The following is a 20,793-nucleotide window of genomic DNA, read 5'->3' on the forward strand; positions in this document are numbered from 1 at the left end:
TTTATCTCCGTTACAATCAAACGACTAAACGGCCTTTCACCCATCCTACGATAAATTTTATGTACGTGACTTCAAGTATATTTGTCACATAGGTTCAAACTTACCGAGCTCAACACCAAGTATAAGCATAGCACCTATTAGCCATGTACTCAAGACACTTACCCGATCCGCTGTCCGCGATCGACTCAATAGTGTCGCACACATAGTGTCCATAATGATTCACGAATGTATATTGAGTCCGCACACTCAGTGCTATATAATCAACTCGCACACTTAGTGCTACGTAATCAAATCGCACACTTAGTGCTACATAGTCAAACTCGCACACTTAGTGCCGCATGGTCAATTTGCACACTTAGTGCATCATATTCATTTCGCACACTTAGTGCAACATAGTCAAATCGCACACTTAGTGCTGTACAATTTAATCCCGCGCACTTAGCGCCAAATCTCATGGTCATAAATGGTTATACCCGCACGTTTAGTGCCGAGATCAACAACTCAGTACATCTTACCTCTTTTCTTTTCATTCAACAATTTCATCATCACATACGTACATGCATATATATATATGTATATTTATTCATTCCATTCAGCATCAATACATAAACATTATGACCATTTGAAATAATACCAACTACATGCTTAATGACTTACCTTGTGTTGGGTAAGACGGTTCCAACTCGACTACTCAGTGATCTTTTCTTTGCCTTTGCTCGATTCACCTCCTTTAACTCCTTGAGCTAAATCAAACAAATTTAACTCATTAAAGTCTCATTTTGCTAGCTTATGGCCGAATATGACAAGGAGTTTGATGGGTCATATGGCCACCTTTTAGCTCAAATACACAATGGTCATATGCATTTTTAATCACATCAAATGATTCAATACAATTCACTCGAACATCAAAAGAGAACCTCAAGGTACTTAGTCCATATACACATTAGACATTAGAGTCACATATGTACGAATTCACGAATCGAATTCGACATATTAGCTAATTTTCCCTTTAGCCGAACCTTCTAAGTCAAGATAAAGCCATCAACATGCTTACCTTTGGCCGAACATACACATCAACTTAGGTGCTCATTTATGTGGCCGAACACACACATGTCTATGTTAAGGCCGATTACAACACTCAATACATTCTACAAGTATGGACACTTGCATTGACTAAACACCATTTCTATTATTTTTACTCCAAAGCCGAATGCCTCTCAAGCCCTAAGCTCATGATCCTTTCATCATTAAGCAAGTGTTATAGCACAACTAACATCCATTTTCAATTTGAACACCAACATAAAAATATTAAACATGAAAATCCATAGCCGAAACCTATACATGACATTACTCATTCCACCCATCGAAACAATATTTGTTCAAGACATCAAGCATTTTTATTTGGGTATTACATATATGAGCATTTAGAATTTATATTTTTAGCAAGATCAATTTCTTTCCTCAACACATTCTTCATCAAAACTTAAAGGAAGTAATCAAATTTCCTTCTTTAATAGCCATAGCCGAATGCTCCATCCATCCATCAAAGTTAAAAATTTTGCATGGTCTAAGTAAGAACCATGATAATTAACCTAAAACAAGCTAAAATTTTCACAACTTTAACACAATATACTAACCTTATTAAGCATTCAAATGGCCGAAAGTTCTTTGCCCCTATTCCTTCCTTCAATTCGGCCAAGAAGACAAGGATGAAGCCTTTTTTTTTTTCATTTGCTTTCTTTTTATTCTTTTCTTTTATTCATTAAATCCCACAACCCAATATCAATTTCACAAATATATTGCCCATCATCAACCCACCTTGGCCGGCCACTATAAGGAAATTGGGCAATTTGACATGCAAGTCCACCTTTGTGTTGACATGCACTAATAAGCCCTTTAAAATTAGCCTATCATATTTTACCATGTCTCATGTTGATCCCTATTTAATAATTCCTCATGCAATTGGCAAAATTAGGGAATGAAACTTCCACATATGCATGTACACACATAATAAACGTAGAATATAACAATTAATTATTCTCATAACTCGGTTTTGTGGTCCCGAAACCACTTCCTGACTAGGGTCAATTTTGGGCTGTCACACTTTTGGTATATTTTCACATGTAATTCCCCTTCCTTCTCCCTCAATTCACTTTAATCATTTTAACTTTCAATTTTCTTACTTTGGCCTCATTACTTTCACTCTCTTACAATTTAGTCAATACCCCAGATTTATTTCTCTCAATATAGAAGCTTTCCCAAGCACTTTCGGCATTTATTTTCACCCTCTATCAACATTGATAATTTCCAAATGATGACTTTATTAAATTTTCACTGATTTACCATTTATTTACTACCATACCTGGCTTATGATATTTTGGGGATGTTACAATCCCAATGCTACCGTTTAGCTTGGGCCATGTCTTCCTTTGTATGGTGAATGCCTTGATTCTTTTCACCTAACATATCAAGTTTGGATCAAATCATTTATTTATGTACAATTCGTAAAATGATTTGTACATAGTTTGATGCTAGATAATGATTTAGATGACTGATAATGCCACAAAATACTTTGATAATTATTTGGAGAATTATGAGATAATTCATCAAGCTAGTTGTTTAGTCGAAGAGAACAAACATGTTTTGGAAGTTGTTAAATCACTAATGTTCACTATAAATCTTCTAAAGCCTTATTAAGGGGTGCAATCCTAGTAGTTGCCCATCTCATCAACATAACGTCTCTAAAAAATTTCAATTCAGAAGTCCTTGAGAAGTTTTACAAGGAAAGAATGATTATACATTTCCTCCAAAGGTCTTTGGTATGTTTGCTTTTTTTGTAATCAAAATGCTAGGAAGTTAGATTATCGATTCCTTAGATATGTGTTTATTGGGTATTTTCTCACTTAAGAGGGTTATGAATGTTATCAACATTCGTCTCTAAGGTATTTTGATAGTATCAATGCTAGCTTTTGAGAAAATGAATCATAGTGAAACTCAATCATCTCTTTAGAGGGAGAATAATGGAAATGAAGAGTTGTCGCCCAACTTTGTAAACCTAGAAAATCTTATCCCAAAAGAAACTATTGATCAAGTTCATAAAGATACGATGGAGATTGTTGGACTATCTGATAGATCGAATTTAAGGAGACACTCGAGGAGAAATAGGACAAAAATAACCATCATGCAACGTATTCTTTGCCAAAAATCCTTCTCTTCTGGTGAGTTATCTTTAATCCTTAAATCCACTAATGATTTAAATTTACCTATTGCTAGAAAAGAAAGAGTCAGGTCTTGTATCAAATAGCCCATTTTTTAACTTTATTTATTAATGATTTCTTTTCCCCTTCTTATAGTGTCTTTTCCTAATCCTTTTCCTTATACTTTGTGTCTATTTTACAGGACTGAATGCTTTCAATGATCCAAAGTCTAAAGAAGTCATGGCGGAAAAAATCGAGGCTCTAACAAAGAATGAGACAAGAGCTAGTTATTCTTTCGCTAGAAAAGAAAATGATTGGTTTTAAGTGGGTATTCACTTTAAAACATAAAGTTGAGGGTCCAATTGAGAGGATCAAAACAAAATTGGTAGTTAAGAAATTCTCTTAAACTTATGTAGTTGACTAGTAAAGTGACATTTGTCCTTATTGTTATGGACACTACTAGAATCTTGTTAACTTGTGCAACCAGCCTTGACTGGGGTTTGTAATAGTTTGATGAGAAAAATGCTTTTTGACATAGAGACCTAGAATAAGAGGTATATATAGAGATTCCTCTTGGATTCAACAATGAGAAAACACAAGGAAAAGTGTGCAAGTTAAAGAGCCTTTATATGGGTTCAAACAATCTCCCAAATTTTGATTTGCAGATTCAATAGAGCCATAATCTCTCTCAGGTACCAATAGTAATGCTATACCTTTTTTATAAAATATCACAAGGTTAAGGTCACACTTATAGTAGATGTTGATTACATAATCACAACTGGAGATTGTAAAGAAGAAATGGCTCAATTGAAAAAGCTATTGGTATAAGAATTTGGAATCAAGAATCTCAGGGACTTGCAATATTTACTAGAAATTGAAGTTGCCCGATTAGGGATGTAGACAGGCATAGTCACCTATTATGAGCATCATTAAGCTACAAGCAAGGATTGAAGTGTCTACGAATAAATAGAGATATCAAAGACTAGTTGGCAGATTGATCATTCATATACTGGGCTAGGCATACCACGTTTATGCTTGATCCTTGGGAATTTCACATACAAGTTGTGCTTTTGGCATTTTACAATATCTAAAGTCCACTCCTAGAAAGGTCTTTTTTCCAACAAAGATCACCTTCGGATAAAAAATTTTGCATATGTGAATTGCATTGGATCTTTGGATAATAAAAGATTTATTTTTGTATATTGAATGCTTGTGGGAGGAAACCCAACCACTTGGAGAAGAAAAAGAACAAAGGTGTTTGTGAGTTTTTGTGGTAGTAGAAAATAATGAGGAAAAATTATCCTTACATTGTGATAACAAGGCTTTCATCAGTATTGCCATAAACCCCATACAATATGATCAAACAAAGTACATAGAGATTAATCAACACTTCATCAAAGAAAGTTGATGATTGATGTATGGAACTTAAGTCAAGTGGCTTCTAACAAACATTTGGTTAACATTTTCACTAAAGGACTTAGCAACAAAATCTATCATAATTTGGTATGCAAATTATACATGTGTGATATCTATGCATCAACTTGAGGGGAAGAGTTGGCTAAATTAATATTTGATAGCCAATTTTCATATTTGATAGATAGTACAAATTTGAAAGCATATGTGGGCAAAATCTTAGCATAATACTTAGCTTCATTTTAGGGATATATTCTTTCCTAATATAGGTATATATAGTGTGTATAAATTGAGTGTAATTGTTCCTCATAAAATATATGAGAATCTATTTTTCTCTCAATTTCTTTTTAATTTCAAAATTCTCTTAGAAATACTATGATTTCTACATTTTCACATCGATGTAACTAAATTTATAGATCCTCTTCCCGAAATCAAGCTTTATGTACCGCAGCAAAGCACCAAACCCCATTGAAAGTTCCAATTGATTCCTCAGTCTATAATGGTTATTACTACTCGTACACCCATTAACCTCTCTTTTATGATTTTGGGTTGAAACCAGCAGGATCTGACAATTGTAGCATCAGTCATTGCAACTTATTTTCCAATTTGAACTCAATTTTTATGATGCTTGCTACCATTCGTGACTTGGCTTTTACCACTATTGCTTCATTAATTTTGTGTTGTAACAAAGCCCTCTATTCTTATTTTGTGTTTGAATCTCTTATAGTCTCTGGCTTTAATGTAAGTTGTTAAGGATCAAGTAACTGGTTAACTTATGAGTAAGTCATCTTCGATTGAGGGAGCCTTTCCATACTGTTGTGGGCGAGAAAATTAAATAAAATGGGGCGTAGCATATTAGTTAAACGTGGAGTTTTGTATAACAGAAAATGACCACGTCAGCTTCTTGTTATTTTTCTTTTAAAGCACGAACGACGGATGAAAACGGTTATGCATATTTTACTAAAAGAAAATTTAGAATTATTCTTCTTCTCTATGTTTTCTCTTCTTCTCAACCTTTCTATTTTTCCCTTCTCTCTTCCAATTCTTCTCAGAGCGCAACAAAGGTATCAGAGCTATTACGATCTCTATCATGGCCAGCGATGGTGTTTCGACATGACTGTAGAAGGAAGTGAGTGGCATACAGCAGGATATATCTAAAATGCAGGAGTTGGCTCAGTTAGAGGCCAAGATGGACGCGAAATTTCTAGAGTTTAAAGAGGAGTTTCGTAGAGATTTACAGACTCTATTTGGTCAGTATTTTAGACCTCCAATCAATTGTCCAACAACAAACGTAGCTGCGGACAAGGGGAAAGGAATATTAGGCGCGCCTCTTGGGTTTTCTCCCGATGATACGGGGGTTGGTCCGAATCCGGTAGAGGTGAGTAATATTCATCTAGGAAATCAGTCATATGAGGTTAGAACGACTGAAAAAGGGAGTCGACTTGAGTGTCTCAAATTTGATGGCACTGATTTTCGAGGGTGGTGAACCAAACTTGAGTAATTTTTTGAAGTTGAAGGCATGCCAAAGTCCAACAAGGTTCACATGGTAATGCTGAATTTAGAGCGTCGAGTACTCGAATGGCACCATTTTTACTCCCAACAGAATGGTGGTCTTCAAATGATATCATAGCCAGCTTATTTGAAGAACTTGCAGGAACGTTTTGGTTTTGGATAGTTTGAGAATCCAATAAAAGCATAAGTAAATCCGAAGCAACTAGGTACGGTAGAACAATATCAAGATTCTTTTGTTGGATTGTTGAATCAATTGCAGTTTTCGAAACCATATGCTCTTAGTATTTTTATTAGTAATCTGAAGATTGAAATTGGCCATTATATGGATCTAGTTAAGCCCTCTACCTTGATGAATGCTTTCTATCTAGCTAGGAAGATTGAAGTGCTCCTAGCTGGTTCGGCTAAGAAACCTTCAACACCCTTGCATAGTTCACCTAGATTGGCATTCAACCTTTCGGTTGTATCGAGTTATTCTTTAACACCCAAGCGAGCCAATTCAATTTCCCAATTGGGGAGCAGTACTCTAGGCAGCAAGTCAAGTTCTCGTTCAATTTCACTAGCACTGATAGCAGAACAAAAACATAAAGGATTATGTTTTTGGTGTGGCACCAAGTATCAGGCGGGGCATAAATGTGTAAAATCACAGTTATATCAGTTGCTGCTAGAACCTTTTTCTAATGGTGAAGCTGAAGAATTTCAAGAATATTCAGATCGATTAGAAAAGAGTAGTCTAGAGGAGGAGTCACCTAAGTCACCTATAATTTCACTACATGCCCTCACTGGTATGCAGGGCTATAACACTATGCGTGTGGCTGCTCGAGTCGATTCTAGTTGGGCTATTATTCTAGTGGATTCCGATAGCACACACAATTTCAATGATGCATGTTTGGTTAGTAGATTGTCATTGCCAGTAATCTAGCAAGAACAATTGAAGGTTTCGGTGGTAAACGAGAGCTATTTATTCACTAGAGGATTATGTATGAGAGTGCCATGGGAAGTCCAGAATTACAGATTTGAAACCGATTTCTTAGTTTTGCCTTTATAAGGGTGCGATATGGTGGTAGGGGTCCAGTGGTTACTTACTTTGGGAGATATCATTTGGAATTTCAGTTCTTTAACTATGTAGTTTAAAATCAAATGTGAAACATGTACTATGCATGGTATTGTTCTTGGTTCAATTGCAGCAGGGAGTTCCACTTCAGATTCAAAATGTTTTTTAATAGTGGGGTAGGCTTTGGGACCCTATACAATGGTGTTGAGCTCACCTAGACAAGTGACACTATCAGCTATGTGGGCAAATAAATCGGAGGATAAACTTCAGGGTCTCTTGGAGGACTTTGCTAATGTTTTTCAAGTACCAAAAGGGTTACCTCCTCCTCGCCTACAAGATCACCGAATTCTATTAAAGGATGAAGGGGTGGTGATTAAGATTTGGCCCTACAGGTATCTGACTATTCAGAAAGGAGAAATAGAGAAACTAATTCAAGAAATGCTCTAAGCTGGAATCATTAGAGACAACAATAGTTCTTTTGCTTCTCCTATTGTGATGGTCAAGAAAAAAGACAGAAGTTGGAGACTCTGTGTTGATTATAGACAATTAAATTAGTATACTATAAATGATGAGTTTTCCATTCCCATAATTGAGGAACTGCTTGATGAATTGGGAGAAGCTCGGGTGTTCTCCAAACTTGACTTGAGGTCTGGATATCATAAAATCCAGATGTGGGAACCAGACATACATAAGATAGCATTTAGAACACACGAGGGGCATTATGAGTTCCTCGTGATGCCCTTTGGCCTCACTAATGCCCCTTCTAGCTTTTAAGCCCTTATGATACGGTGTTTAAACAATGGTTGAGAAAGTTTGTGCTCGTATTCTTTTACAACATTCTTGTGTATTCAAGCTCATGGTCCAAACATTTGCAGCATTAGAAGACTGTTCTTTTGGCTCTAAGGGAGTAATAGTTTTTTGCTAAAAAGAGTAAGTGTTGTTTTGTCACACTTTAGATCAAGTATTTAAGACATGTGTTACATGCAGGGATGGTTTTTATGGATATGTCAAAGATCGATTGTATCTCATCATGGCCAACTCCTCAGTCGGTGAAGGAATTGCGGAGCTTCCTTGGGCTCTCCGGGTATTATAGGAGGTTCATTAAAAATTATGGGGTGCTAGCTCGACCTCTTACAGATCTGTTGAAGAAAAATGGATGGGGTTGGTCTGACCAAGCGACCTCAGCTTTTCAAGCATTGAAAGTAGTGTTATGTGCAGCACCTGTTCTGGTACTACCAAATTTTCAGCTTGAGTTTGTAGTAGATACTGACGCCAGTGGAATTGGGGTGGGTGCCATGTTGCAACAACAGAAGAGACCGATGGCATTTTTTAGCAAGGCTCTAGGAGTACGACATCAGGCTCTATCCATATATGAAAAAGATATGTTAGCAGTATTATTGGCAGTTCGAAAATGGCATTCTTACCTTGTGGGGAGGCACTTCAAAATCAGGACTAACCATCAAAACCTGCGATTCCTATCTGATCAGGTAGCTATCACACCATTTTAACAATACTGCGTCACTAAAATGCTAGGCTATGACTTTGAAGTTTCTTATAGAAAAGAAGTCAACAACAAGGTCGTCAATGCTCTCTCTCGACAACCTCAATTGTAGCAAGGTCAAATTTCCCAATTGTCGACCAGCTCAGTTATATCTGAACTCTTACAGCAGGTACAGCAATCCTATGAGCTAGATGATAGGCTAAAGAAGGTTATACAAGATGTCTAACACTCCAAGCTTTCCAATCACAAATATTCTTGGGATGGCCGCTTTCTACGAATGAAGGGGAAGATCGTGGTAGGGTAGAATTTGCAGTTGTGGCAATAATTATTTTACCATTTCCATGCCAGTGCTATTGGGGGTTATTCAGGGGTACATGTGACCAAGAAACGAGTGGCAAGTTTGCTGTATTGGAAGGGCTTAACAACTGATGTTAAACGTTGGGTACGCGAATGTTCAGTTTGGCAGAAATGCAAGGGTGAATAGGTAGCCTCTCCAGGACTCTTTCAGCCTTTGCCTATTCCGGATCGAGCTTGGGCAGTGGTTAGTTTAGACTTCATCGAAGGCTTACTGAACTCAAACAGAAAAAACTCTATCCTAGTTGTGGTGGACCATTTGACCAAGTATGGTCACTTCTTAGGCTTATCTCATCCATACACAGCTCAAGAAGTGGCTCAAGAATATATGACTCATGTTTACAAACTCTATGGTACCTCTGATTCGATTATTTTAGATAGGGACAAAATCTTTGTTAGTCGGTTTTGGCAGGAGTTATTTCATAGAGCAGGCACCAAAATTTTGTTATCTACAGCATACCACCCTCAAACAGATGGGCAGACGGAGGTTTTGAACTAGTGTCTTGAGAATTATTTACGGTGCATGAATGGGGAGACTCCTGCCAATTGGTTCTATTGGTTACCACTAGCAGAATGGTGGTATAATTCTTCTTTTCATTCCTCTATTCAGCTCACTCCTTATGAAGCCTTCTATGGACAGTCTCCACCGCCGCATATGCCATATTTAGTTGGGGCTTTTTCGGTAGCAGTGGTCGACAGAAGTTTGCAAGCTAGGGAACTGCACAGAAATTATTGCACTTCCACCTTAAAAGGGCTCAGACTCGTATGAAGCAGTTTGCAGACAAACATAGAATTGAGAGAAGTTTTCAAGTAGGAGATCTGGTTTACTTAAAGCTGCAACCATACCGGCAGCAATCTCCCAGGAAAATCATCAATCAAAAACTATCTTCTAAATATTATGGCCCTTTTCAGGTGATCAAAAAGGTTGGGGAAGTGGCTTACACTTTGCAGTTACCTCCAGGTTCTCAGATTCATCCAACTTGTCATGTGGCTCAGTTAAAGAGACATATTGGTTCAATTCCATCTCAAGATCATTTACTTTTGATGGATGCTCATGGTATGTTATAGAAAGAGCTGGTCCGAATTGTGGATAGGAGAATAGTTAAAAGAGGAAATCAAGCTGTTACCGAAGTTCTTGTTGAATGGGTTGATTCTTTTCCTGAGGATGCGACTTGGGAAGTTCTGTCCCTGCTGCAGACCAAATATCCTCATTTCCATCCTTGAGGACAAGGAAAATTTTTTGGGACGGTAGTATTGTTGTGGGCAAGAAAATTAAATAAAACGAGGCGTAGCATATTAGTTAAACGGGGAGTTTTGTATAACAGAAAATGACCACGTGAGCTTCTTGTTATTTTCCTTCTAAAGCACGAACGATGGATGAAAATGGTTATGCATATTTTTACTAAAAGAAAATTTAGAATTCTTCTTCTTCTCTGTGTTTTCTCTTCTTCTCAACCTCTCTATTTTTCCCTTCTCTCTTCCAATTCTTCTACTTAAAATTCTGGAGCGCAACACATTGTTGCAATTTCTACCATTAGAAGAACCTATGATTAATGTAACCTGTCGAAGGGAGCTCCTAACCTAGACTCGTTACACAGGATTTATTCTTTCGAATAGGAAGCTAAAATTAAGGACTTTTAATGCAATAAGATGCTTGTTAAAATAAATTATTCTAATTAGGAATATTACTAAGTAAACTTATTTGTCTTCTTTCCTTTTTTAATGCCTTTGACTTCTTGTCTTGCCCATAGAGGCAATTGTAACACACCGTACTCCCACTTGCACACCATTTATCACTCTCGCTACCAGCTAACCAAGGCCACTGCCTCAAGTTTCCTGTATAAACCCCTAACATTCGGCACCCAAGGATCTCTATTCCACTCCCATTCCTGACCCCATCAATCTCAACACCCCTGCCTAAACAGAAGCCAAGAGAAAATTAATGTTGGATTTAAGCACCAGCTGATTGAATTTTGCACATAGAAACGTTTGACTTAAAGACAGTTTTTGTTCTCATTTCTCATTTACTTAAATCGTGTGAAAATGGTTTTTCAAAATCAAGTAGCGAGAATGCAAGTTTTTTATCTGAAAGTTTGACATCATTTTGTTTCTTGTTGCTGATGATACAGGATGGTATCAAGTCAACCATTGAATCATTCTCTCGTTTAGCTAAAGACTCATCTTTTATGAGAGACAACAATTTTAAAGAACAATCAAAAGCAGTGAAGTTGCTAGGCAGCGGGATAGGTATTCCATTATATGATTCTTTTTATTCACAATTTCATGATGGTATTGCATAGGCAATTTTTTTAAGGTTTATGTTTGGCCAAAGGATTCGCATTGTAATGAGCTTGAATTACTTGGATTCAGTTGCAGATGTCTTGCTGTGGCGGGAAATAAAGAGAACACTTTTATGCTTTCTTATCCTGGCTTCATTATTTTACTGGTTCTTTCTGTGCGGAAGAACTTTTACTTCATCAGTAGCCAAGCTTCTGCTGTTAGTTACTGTCACTCTTTATGGATATGGAAATTTATCATCAAAGATGTGAGTATTAGTAGTTATCACATGCTGCTTTATGGTAATTTCATTCAGTCTTTCCGCAGTTCATTATTACACATTGATTCTGTTTCCAGTGTAAAGCAACAGCTCAATCCTCATTTCCCCTTTGCTTTTTCTTCTCTTTTCCAGTTTTCATGGTTTTTTTTTTTCAATTGATGCTAGTACCTATCTTCCATCCTGTTCCTTTCTTTTTTATCTTTTGCTTTTACTCCATTTCGACCAGGGATGACATTGGAGAGAAGGGAGTGGAGATTGCCTCCATCACCCTATTCTTGTATGAATGTTGAAAACATACATGGAAATAGAAATGGATGTCAATTACATACATAATCTCTCCACCGCCCCTCAATGCACTTTTTCTATTAATGATTTTTAGTCCATTTCACAGATTTTAGGAGTAACATAGTAATTTTAAAAGGTGAAGGTGGAGTGGAGCAATAATTTACCAAAACCACTCCGCTTCACCACCTATCTCCACTTTCTCAGGAAAAAAAAAAACCCCTCCCATTCACAGCAGAATGATGTAAAATCCATGAGGCAAAACTGGTTTTGCATTGGATGGGTCATTAGTGAAGCGGGGATGTGTTTGAAAACGATGGTTTGTTGTTTTTCCTTGAGCTATTATAGTTAAAAGAGATTCTGTGAAGTACTTATCGTGTTTCCCCTGGTTCACTTTTACCATTTCTCTCGACATGACTGAATCATGCTTTCTTTCCATACGGCGAAACTAGCTTATTAGTTCCCACAACTTTTCCCCCAATAACAATGGAGATTGTGGTTTAATTGTTTACAAGGTAGAGAGCACCTGACATAGATGAAATCTTTTTTCTCTCTAAAGTATTAACATTTCCATTATTAACTTGTAAACTCTGCAAATTTCATTTTTCCTTCAGTAACCTGCTGACTTTTGTAATTTTTTATGAAATTTCTTTCTTCAAGCGAACATGCATATATCTTGGCTCAATTATGATTTTTGTCTTTGCAACAGACGTGCTTTTGCGATTAAAAGGATATCGTCGTCTTGTTTTGAAATCACTGAATCAACTGTGAAAAATTCACTCAGATCTGTATCATATATTTGGAATAGAGGAATTCGTCACATCAAATTGTTGGGAAAGGGGGAAGACTGGAGCAAGTTTTTCAAGGTTTGTATTTTATGGATGACTTGACATTATTATTGTTCTTTCTTTCTTTCTAGTTTCATCCATGTCCAAGCTTCCGTGTCAAAACTACTAAAAGAAAACATGATTTTTTTTTCCTCTCTGGAATCCCACCTTGAAACCTGGATTTATCTCTCCATTAACTCATGCCGACCAGATGTTCAATATATTTTTGGACATAAGTAATGGAATATGACTTTCTAAATAAATAGCATAACTTAGAAAAAAATGATCGTACCCATGTGGGACATTCTTGTATCCGACACTCTCATACATGAGTCTAAGCAACATAGTTCTTTCTATGCTTGAGTGTGAGTAATATAGTTTAATTCAATGCTTTATAACCTAAACTCTAGCCTTAAGATCCTAATTTTGCCGAACATAAATCCGCAAGAAGAAAGGTCTTGCAAATGAGTGCCCTGAGGAACTGTTATGGTTTCCAATAAAAAAATAGGAGAACCTTTTACTTAATGCATTGGAAATCATACTGCTTGAGTGTTGGGGTCGGTGAAAATAACATGCAGCTTGGATGTATACATACACATTAAAGATATGCGGTAGGTTCCTAGCAGAAATTAGAAGTGTCTCACCATGTTACTTAAGCTTATGTGTGAGTGTTGGACTCAGGTATGTGTTAGAGACGGGTATATTAAATTGTTTTAAAAATTCTCCTACATATTTGGAAGGTCCTAGAGTCATATCCCTATACCATGTCCGAGTACGCGTTGAACGGAGATACTTTAAGAAAAATAAGGAGTCAAAACAACAGGTGTCTTATGAGATACAAGATTGATTTCCCTATCAAAAACACCAAGAAGGAAATAATTCTAGACTTAACAAAGCCAACTGAGCCTTCTTGAACCATACTTTTTCCTCTAGTTTGCTTTAAAAGTTTGGTTTTGGTTGGACCTTTAACAGAGGGGTTAGATTCTTTTATCATCCTAGCATACATAAACTTCGCCCAAAACTCAATGTGGATTTGTTTCGAAAATGCAAATTATGCACGTCCAAAACTTTTCTGATTGATTATAACCATGCCAGTCAATGTCCATATATGCACAACTATGAGCATAATATTAAGTTCTGTGGCTTTACATATGCAAGCTTTTCTTCCATATTCATTGAACTTTGAGATATGCATTTAACTTGTTCAGGTTACGGTTTTTCTTTATTTCACCAAGTGGGCTCTATCTTATTCCTTGGCTGTGTTTGTTGGCATTGGTGAGTAACAATTTACTTTTTCCAGAAAATGAGTAGTTCTTTCGGTTTTTCCTGGTATTCATTTTGGAAATAATTGTTGAAATATGTATATATTTTAAATTTATTTAGGTAGATAAATCTTATTTGGATAGATAAGTTTTATTCATATTCTAGAAATATTTTTATTTTATCTTTTAGTAGTTTACTAGAATAAGGGAACTATTTTCCCAATTAGGATTAGGACTTTTTTTTCTCTATTTAAGTTCAATTCTTTAGTTAATAAGAGAAGTACAATTTTATTCAAAGCTCTCTTGAAATCTTTCATGGCATCTGAGCTAGGTTAAAATCTCTAGTAACATCATGGTTAAAACAACCTTCACTGGAGATAAGAAATCCAGCAATCAAACAGAGGAAAAAAGTTTTACAGTTGAAACAACTACCGAGAGTACAATGACTCAAGGGACAGAGGCGTCTCACCTTTCTTTTCAACTGACATCTCACAAGTTGAATGGCAAGAATTATCTGGAATGGTCGCAGTCCGTAAAATTAGCAATTGATGGGCGCGGCAAGCTAGGTCATTTAAATGGAGAAGTTGAGCAACCAAAGGTGGGTGATCCAAAGATGAGCAAGTGGAGGTCAGAAAATTCTATGGTAATTGCGTGGCTTATTAATTCCATGGAAGCTTCCATAGGTAAACCTTTTCTTTTTCTCCTAACTACTAAAGATGTTTGGGACGCTGTGAAAGACACCTATTCAGATTTAGAAAACGCTTCACAGATTTTTGAGTTAAAAATAAAACTGTGGAAAGCTAGGCAAGGGGAAAAAGAAGTTACTCTTTATTATAATGAGATTATGTCTCTTTGGCAAGAACTGGATCAGTGTTATAATGATGAATGGGAGTGTCCCGGAGATGGTGTAAAAGCTATGAAAAAAGAAGAGAATGAAAGAGCTTATTTGTTTCTGGCTGGTTTAAATAAAGAATTTGATGAAGTGAGATCTTGGATCCTAGGGAAAAAACCGCTTCCAAAACTTCGTGAGATTTTTTCTGAGGTTAGAAGAGAGGAGACAAGGAGAAAAGTAATGTTAAAGCCAGGGTTTGAAGCTAATGATGATAATTCTGCTCTTGTAACTATTAAAAATAATGATGATAGTGAAAAAAAGAAAAAACCTTGGTGCGATCACTGCAAAAAATATTGGCACACTCGTGAAACGTGTTGGAAGCTCCATGGGAAATCGACAAATGGAAGGAAAAAGAATGGCAATGGTCGTGGTTCACAATCAAGGGATAGCAGAGTTTTCCAAACAACTAATGGAAATTATGAGGGCCAAAGTTCTCTGGAAGGGTCTCCATTCACTAAGGAACAATTAGAGCATCTACACAAGTTTTTTCAATCACCACAATTTCGGATGAATTCTTCTATTCCTAACTCATCCAATAATCCTTCTTCCTCTTTTGCCCAATCAGGTACTGATTTTTCTATTTTTTTCAGTGTCAAGCCTTGTAAAACAAACACATGGATCGTTGATTCTGGAGCTAGTGATCACATGACTAGTAGTCATTTTTTTTTCAACTTACACACCTTGCGTAGGAAACAAAAAGATCAAAGTAGCAGATGGGTCCTTTTCGGCAATAGCCGGGAAATGCACTGTTAAAATTTCATCTTCCTTGGTTTTACATGATGTTTTACATGTGCCAAATCTAGCTTGTAATCTCATATCGGTTAGTAAATTATCTCAGTCCTCAAATTGTCATGTTATATTTGACTCCTCTATGTGTAAGTTTTAGGACATGGTCTCGGGGAGGATGATTGGCAATGCTAAAGAATTTGGTGGAATTTACTTTCTTGAAGACGACCATCTAAGTCAACCAACAACTACTTTATGTTTAAATTCTGTTTCTGATTTTGATAAGGTTATGATTTGGCATTATAGGCTTGGACATCCTAATTTTTATTATTTAAGATATTTGTTACTTAATCTATTTAAAAATAAAAGTCCTTCATATCATTGTGAATTTTGTGAATTGGCTAAACATCATCGGTCATTCTTTCCACCTCAAAAATATAAAGCCTCCAAACCTTTTTCGTTAATTCATAGTGATGTTTGGGGACTTTCAAGAGTCTCGACTTTTTCAGGAAAACGTTGGTTTGTCACATTTATTGATGATCATACTTGACTTTGTTGGGTGTTTTTATTAAAAGATAAGTCCGAAGTTAAAAATGTGTTTCAGTCTTTTTATGCTATGGTGAAAACACAATTTGGTGTGAAAATAGAAGTATTTCGAACTGACAATGGTGGGGAATTTTTTAGCGACCAATTAGGTATTTTCTTAACCAAACATGGAATAGTCTACCAAAGTTCTTGTACAAATACACCACAACAAAATGAGATTGCAGAAAGAAAAAATCGACATCTTTTGGAAGTAACTAGAGCCTTGATGTTCACTAGTCAAGTACCACGTTATCTTTGAGGCGAAGCCTTGTTAACAGCTACATATCTTATTAATAGAATGCCCAGTAAAATTCTAAATTATAGAACTCCTTTTAGTCTCTTTAAAGATAACTTTCCTAACTCTAAATTGATTACAGATTTATCCCTCCGAGTTTTTGGGTGTAGTGTTTTTGTTCATCTTCACAACCAAGGTAAACTAGATCCTAGAGCAAAAAAATGTGTCTTTGTTAGTTATGCTTCTAATAAAAAGGGTTACAAATGTTATGATCCAATTGATAGGAAGATTATAGTTACCATGGATGTCACATTTGTTGAAACAAAATCTTATTTTCATTCTAATCTTCAGGGAGGGAATTATACTAAAGAAGATTCTATAATTGATCAAGAAAAGACTAGGAATATACAACATAGGGATTCTAATAACGGGGAAGGCGAATTTATAATTAACACAAAAATTAATGATGTTAATGTTAATGAAAAGGAGGATGAAGATGTAGAGTTTGATCATGAAAATAAAGAACAAACAAAGGAGTTAATTGTTTACTCAAGAAGAAATCGAAATCAAGAAAGTGGAATCCACCAGATTCATCACCAAGAATCCGACCCGCAAGATCCTGTCAAAAGCCCAGGTAAAGCTCATAATCCAGCCAATGAATTTTCTGATTTAGATATTCCAATTGCCAAAAGAAAAGGTGTTAGAAATATTGTCAAATATCCCATGTCTAACTTTGTATCCTATAAAGCCTTATCTTCGACATTCTCAACCTTTGTTTCGTGTCTCGATACTGTCCAAATACCAAAAAATGTGAAAGATGCTTTACAGGTTCCTGAGTGGAAAGAGGCTATTTTAGAGGAGATGCGTGTTCTTGAAAAAACAGGTACATGGGAAACAATGGAATTACCTGTAGGGAAAAAAACAGTGGGCTGTAAATGGGTGTTCACAACCAAATTCAAACCAGATGGATCTTTAGATAGATACAAAGCCCGGTTGGTAGCAAAAGGGTACACTCAAACATACGGGATAGATTATCTTGAAACATTTGCTCCAGTGGCCAAATTAAATTCCGTCAGAGTTTTTTTATCAATTGCTGGTAATCTTTATTGGTATTTACAACAACTAGATGTGAAGAATGCTTTCCTAAATGGAAAACTTGAAGAAGAAGTTTACATGGATCCTCTTCCAGGTTTTGAAGAAAAATTTGGAACTCGAGTATGTAAACTCAAGAAATCTTTATACGGTCTGAAGCAGTCTCCTCGAGCTTGGTTTGAACGATTCACTCAAGTTGTTAAAAAACAAGGTTACTCACAAGGGCAAGCTGATCACACAAATGTTCTATCGACATTCACAAAAAGGTAAAATAGCTGTTATTATAGTTTATGTTGATGATATCATTCTTACAGGAGATGATGTGGATGAAATAAGACGTCTCAAGGAGCATCTAGCATTGGAGTTTGAGACCAAAGACTTGGGTCCTTTGAAATACTTTCTTGGAATGGAAGTTGCTCGATCAAAGAAGGGTCTTGTGGTCTCTCAGAAAAAATATGTGATTGATCTTTTAAAAGAGGCTGGGATGAGTGGTTGTCGCCCAGCGGACACACCAATTGATCCAAATATAAAATTTGAAAATAAAGAAGGTCGATTAGTTGATAAAGGGCAGTACCAAAGATTAGTTGGTAAGTTAATTTACTTATCACATACAAGGCCAGACATAGCTTTTGCAGTAAGCTTAGTGAGTCAATTTATGCACTCCCCAATGGAGGAACATGAAGAAGCAGTGTTTCAAATTCTAAGATACTTGAAGAGTTTACCGGGAAAGGGCTTATTCTTCAAGAAATCCGAACAAAGAGGAATTGAAGCTTATATAGATGCAGATTGGGCAGGCTCAATAACAGACAGAAGATCTACATCAGGATACTGTACATTTGTTTGGGGAAACCTTGTGACTTGGCAAAGTAAAAAACAAACTGTTGTAGCAAGAAGTAGTGCAGAGGCTGAGTTTAGATCAATGGCTCAAGGAATTTGTGAAATGGTTTGGTTAAAAAGAATTATGGAAGAGCTGAGGAAACTAATAACTTCACCAATGAAGTTGTACTGTGATAGCAAAGCTGCCATTAGCATTGCTCACAACCCAGTCCAACATGACAGAACTATACATGTTGAGATTGATAGACACTTTATCAAGGAAAAGATTGAAGAAGGCCAAGTGTGCATGCCGTTTGTTCCTTCAAAACAACAGATTGCTGACATACTCACCAAAGGACTCTAAGACAAGCTTTGATTTTCTTGTAAGCAAGTTGGGCATGATTGATATATATGCACCAACTTGAGGGAGGGTGTTGAAATATGTATATATTTTAAATTTATTTAGGTAGATAAATCTTATTTGGATAGATAAGTTTTATTCATATTCTAGAAATATTTTTATTTTATCTTTTAGTAGTTTACTAGAATAAGGGAACTATTTTCCCAATTAGGATTAGGACTTTTTTTTTCTCTATTTAAGTTCAATTCTTTAGTTAATAAGAAGTACAATTTTATTCAAAGCTCTCTTGAAATCTTTCAATAATCCATATTGCAGCTATGGTTTTCGCCTTCACTGCATTCTTTGTCTATGAACAATATGAACCAGTGATTGATGGATTAGGGGAGGTCCTGTTCTATGGTATCATGGAATCAAAAGAATTGCTAAGGAGGAACCTACGGACTCTGATTGCTTCATTTCTTCAAAACTGAAATAGTTTGCATCAACAAGATGCTGTGGATCAAGTTCTTGATGCATTTTAGTTTCCTTTACTGATGGGACTATCGTGGTTAGACTTGCTTCAAACTTTACAAAAATGTTTTCCTGTCAAAGCTTCGGATGCTTTTCTATTGAGCATTTTGGCACTGATGGTGGTGTTGGCGTGGATCCGACCAGAGTCATTGGCACTCTGAACCCTTTTTTTAAGCAAAAGAAGGCTGCCAAAGCATTTGAAAGCTTGCCATGCCCTGCAACGGTGAAGGTAAACTATTTGTATAGGAAGGAAATTTAAATTGGTAGCTGGAAAGAAAAAAAAAATCATATGGGTCAAAGTCAATATTTATCAAAACAAATTCCCATCACTTCTATATATATAATATGATCTACCAATTGTTGCATAGAATTATAATGCTTAATCCAGTTTAAGTCTAATTGGTACTGTAAATTGAGCTCCCTTTGTTCTTTTCTTTTTTGTTTTTGTAATTAATTTGATTTCAAACAAGATATATTGTTACAAATATAATTTAAATTATGATAAAACTTGTTTTTAAGTCCTAAATGCATTAAAGATGGGCAATAAAGATTGAATTTAATATTTCAAGTCAAAGGATATTTATTCAACAGATATACAAGAAGCCTAATTATACAATAAAAATATTCTATATTACTTTTTTGACGAATTTTTAAAATTATAATCATTAATATATATATTTTTTATTTAGGTGTGCCACTTAGAAAATTGTCATTCTATTAAAATTTTAAAATTTATTAAAACAACAAATTTTTTTTATGAAAACAAAATCTGTATTAAGATTCTGATTACACGTGGAAGGAATTAACAACTCCACAATGCTGATTATTAAAATGGTATCAAATAATCTAGTGTTATCTGAAATTTTGATTAAAATGAGTTTAATTTTAATGTTTGAGAAATAATTTCCTAAAAGAAAAATCATTTTATTTTAAATGAAATAGATGTTTGTTACACTAAAAAAAATCCCTTTTTAACAAAATTTAGAATGTAAATTTTATTAATAATTTCATTTCCTTTCGGAACAAAGATATTCTTTATTTTAGAAATAAAATATTCGATGCATTTATTGATTGAAATGATTGAATACATAACTTAACCTTACGCATTGTCCAGCTGACATTCTACCATTGTTAATTTTGAGCAATACCTTGAGTTTCCTAAAAGTAGAAAGCATTTTCCTAAACATAAATAAAAAAATATTATTTAACAATAAGTATCGAGACTTTAAATATCCTAATAGAGGCTCGATAATTTATTATCATTTGGAAACATTGCTGTTATTAATTTTTAAAGAAAATAATATGAAAATTTTACTAAATATTTCAAGTATTATTTTTTGAAATTTAATAAATTTTTTCTCAAAATTTTAATAAAATCATTACCACGAGTTTTGTTGCGTCTATAAAGCAATTTATTTTAAAAACAAATCCTACGCATTTTAGATCAAAATAACATTTGTATGGATTAAATAACAAGATTAAATAAGGATAGAAATTGTACCAGAAAGTTAGAATTCTGAAAAATGTACGGTAAGCGATTCACATGCCACCAAATTGACATATCCTCTTGGATTTCTTCCGGCTTTTTTATAAAAATAACTTAAAATTTTTAACTAATTA

The 20,793-nt window shown here is 35.4% G+C and overlaps 1 protein-coding gene across 1 annotated transcript in view; it reads left to right on the plus strand.

Moving 5' to 3' along the window:
- LOC107957226 (3beta-hydroxysteroid-dehydrogenase/decarboxylase) overlaps positions 1–19,689 on the plus strand; it is a 29,506-nt gene extending 9,817 nt beyond the window's left edge. The window contains exons 8-12 of the mRNA XM_016892683.2: positions 11,158–11,275; positions 11,399–11,573; positions 12,577–12,733; positions 13,903–13,969; positions 18,979–19,689. Of these exons, the coding sequence (XP_016748172.1) occupies positions 11,158–11,275; positions 11,399–11,573; positions 12,577–12,733; positions 13,903–13,969; positions 18,979–19,133 (672 nt within the window). The 3' untranslated portion in view covers positions 19,134–19,689. The remainder of the gene's footprint in view (positions 1–11,157; positions 11,276–11,398; positions 11,574–12,576; positions 12,734–13,902; positions 13,970–18,978) is intronic.
- The last annotated feature ends 1,104 nt before the right edge of the window (positions 19,690–20,793 follow it).

Source organism: Gossypium hirsutum, chromosome A05 (genome assembly GCF_007990345.1).
Source record: "Gossypium hirsutum isolate 1008001.06 chromosome A05, Gossypium_hirsutum_v2.1, whole genome shotgun sequence".
Lineage (NCBI taxonomy): Eukaryota > Viridiplantae > Streptophyta > Magnoliopsida > Malvales > Malvaceae > Gossypium > Gossypium hirsutum.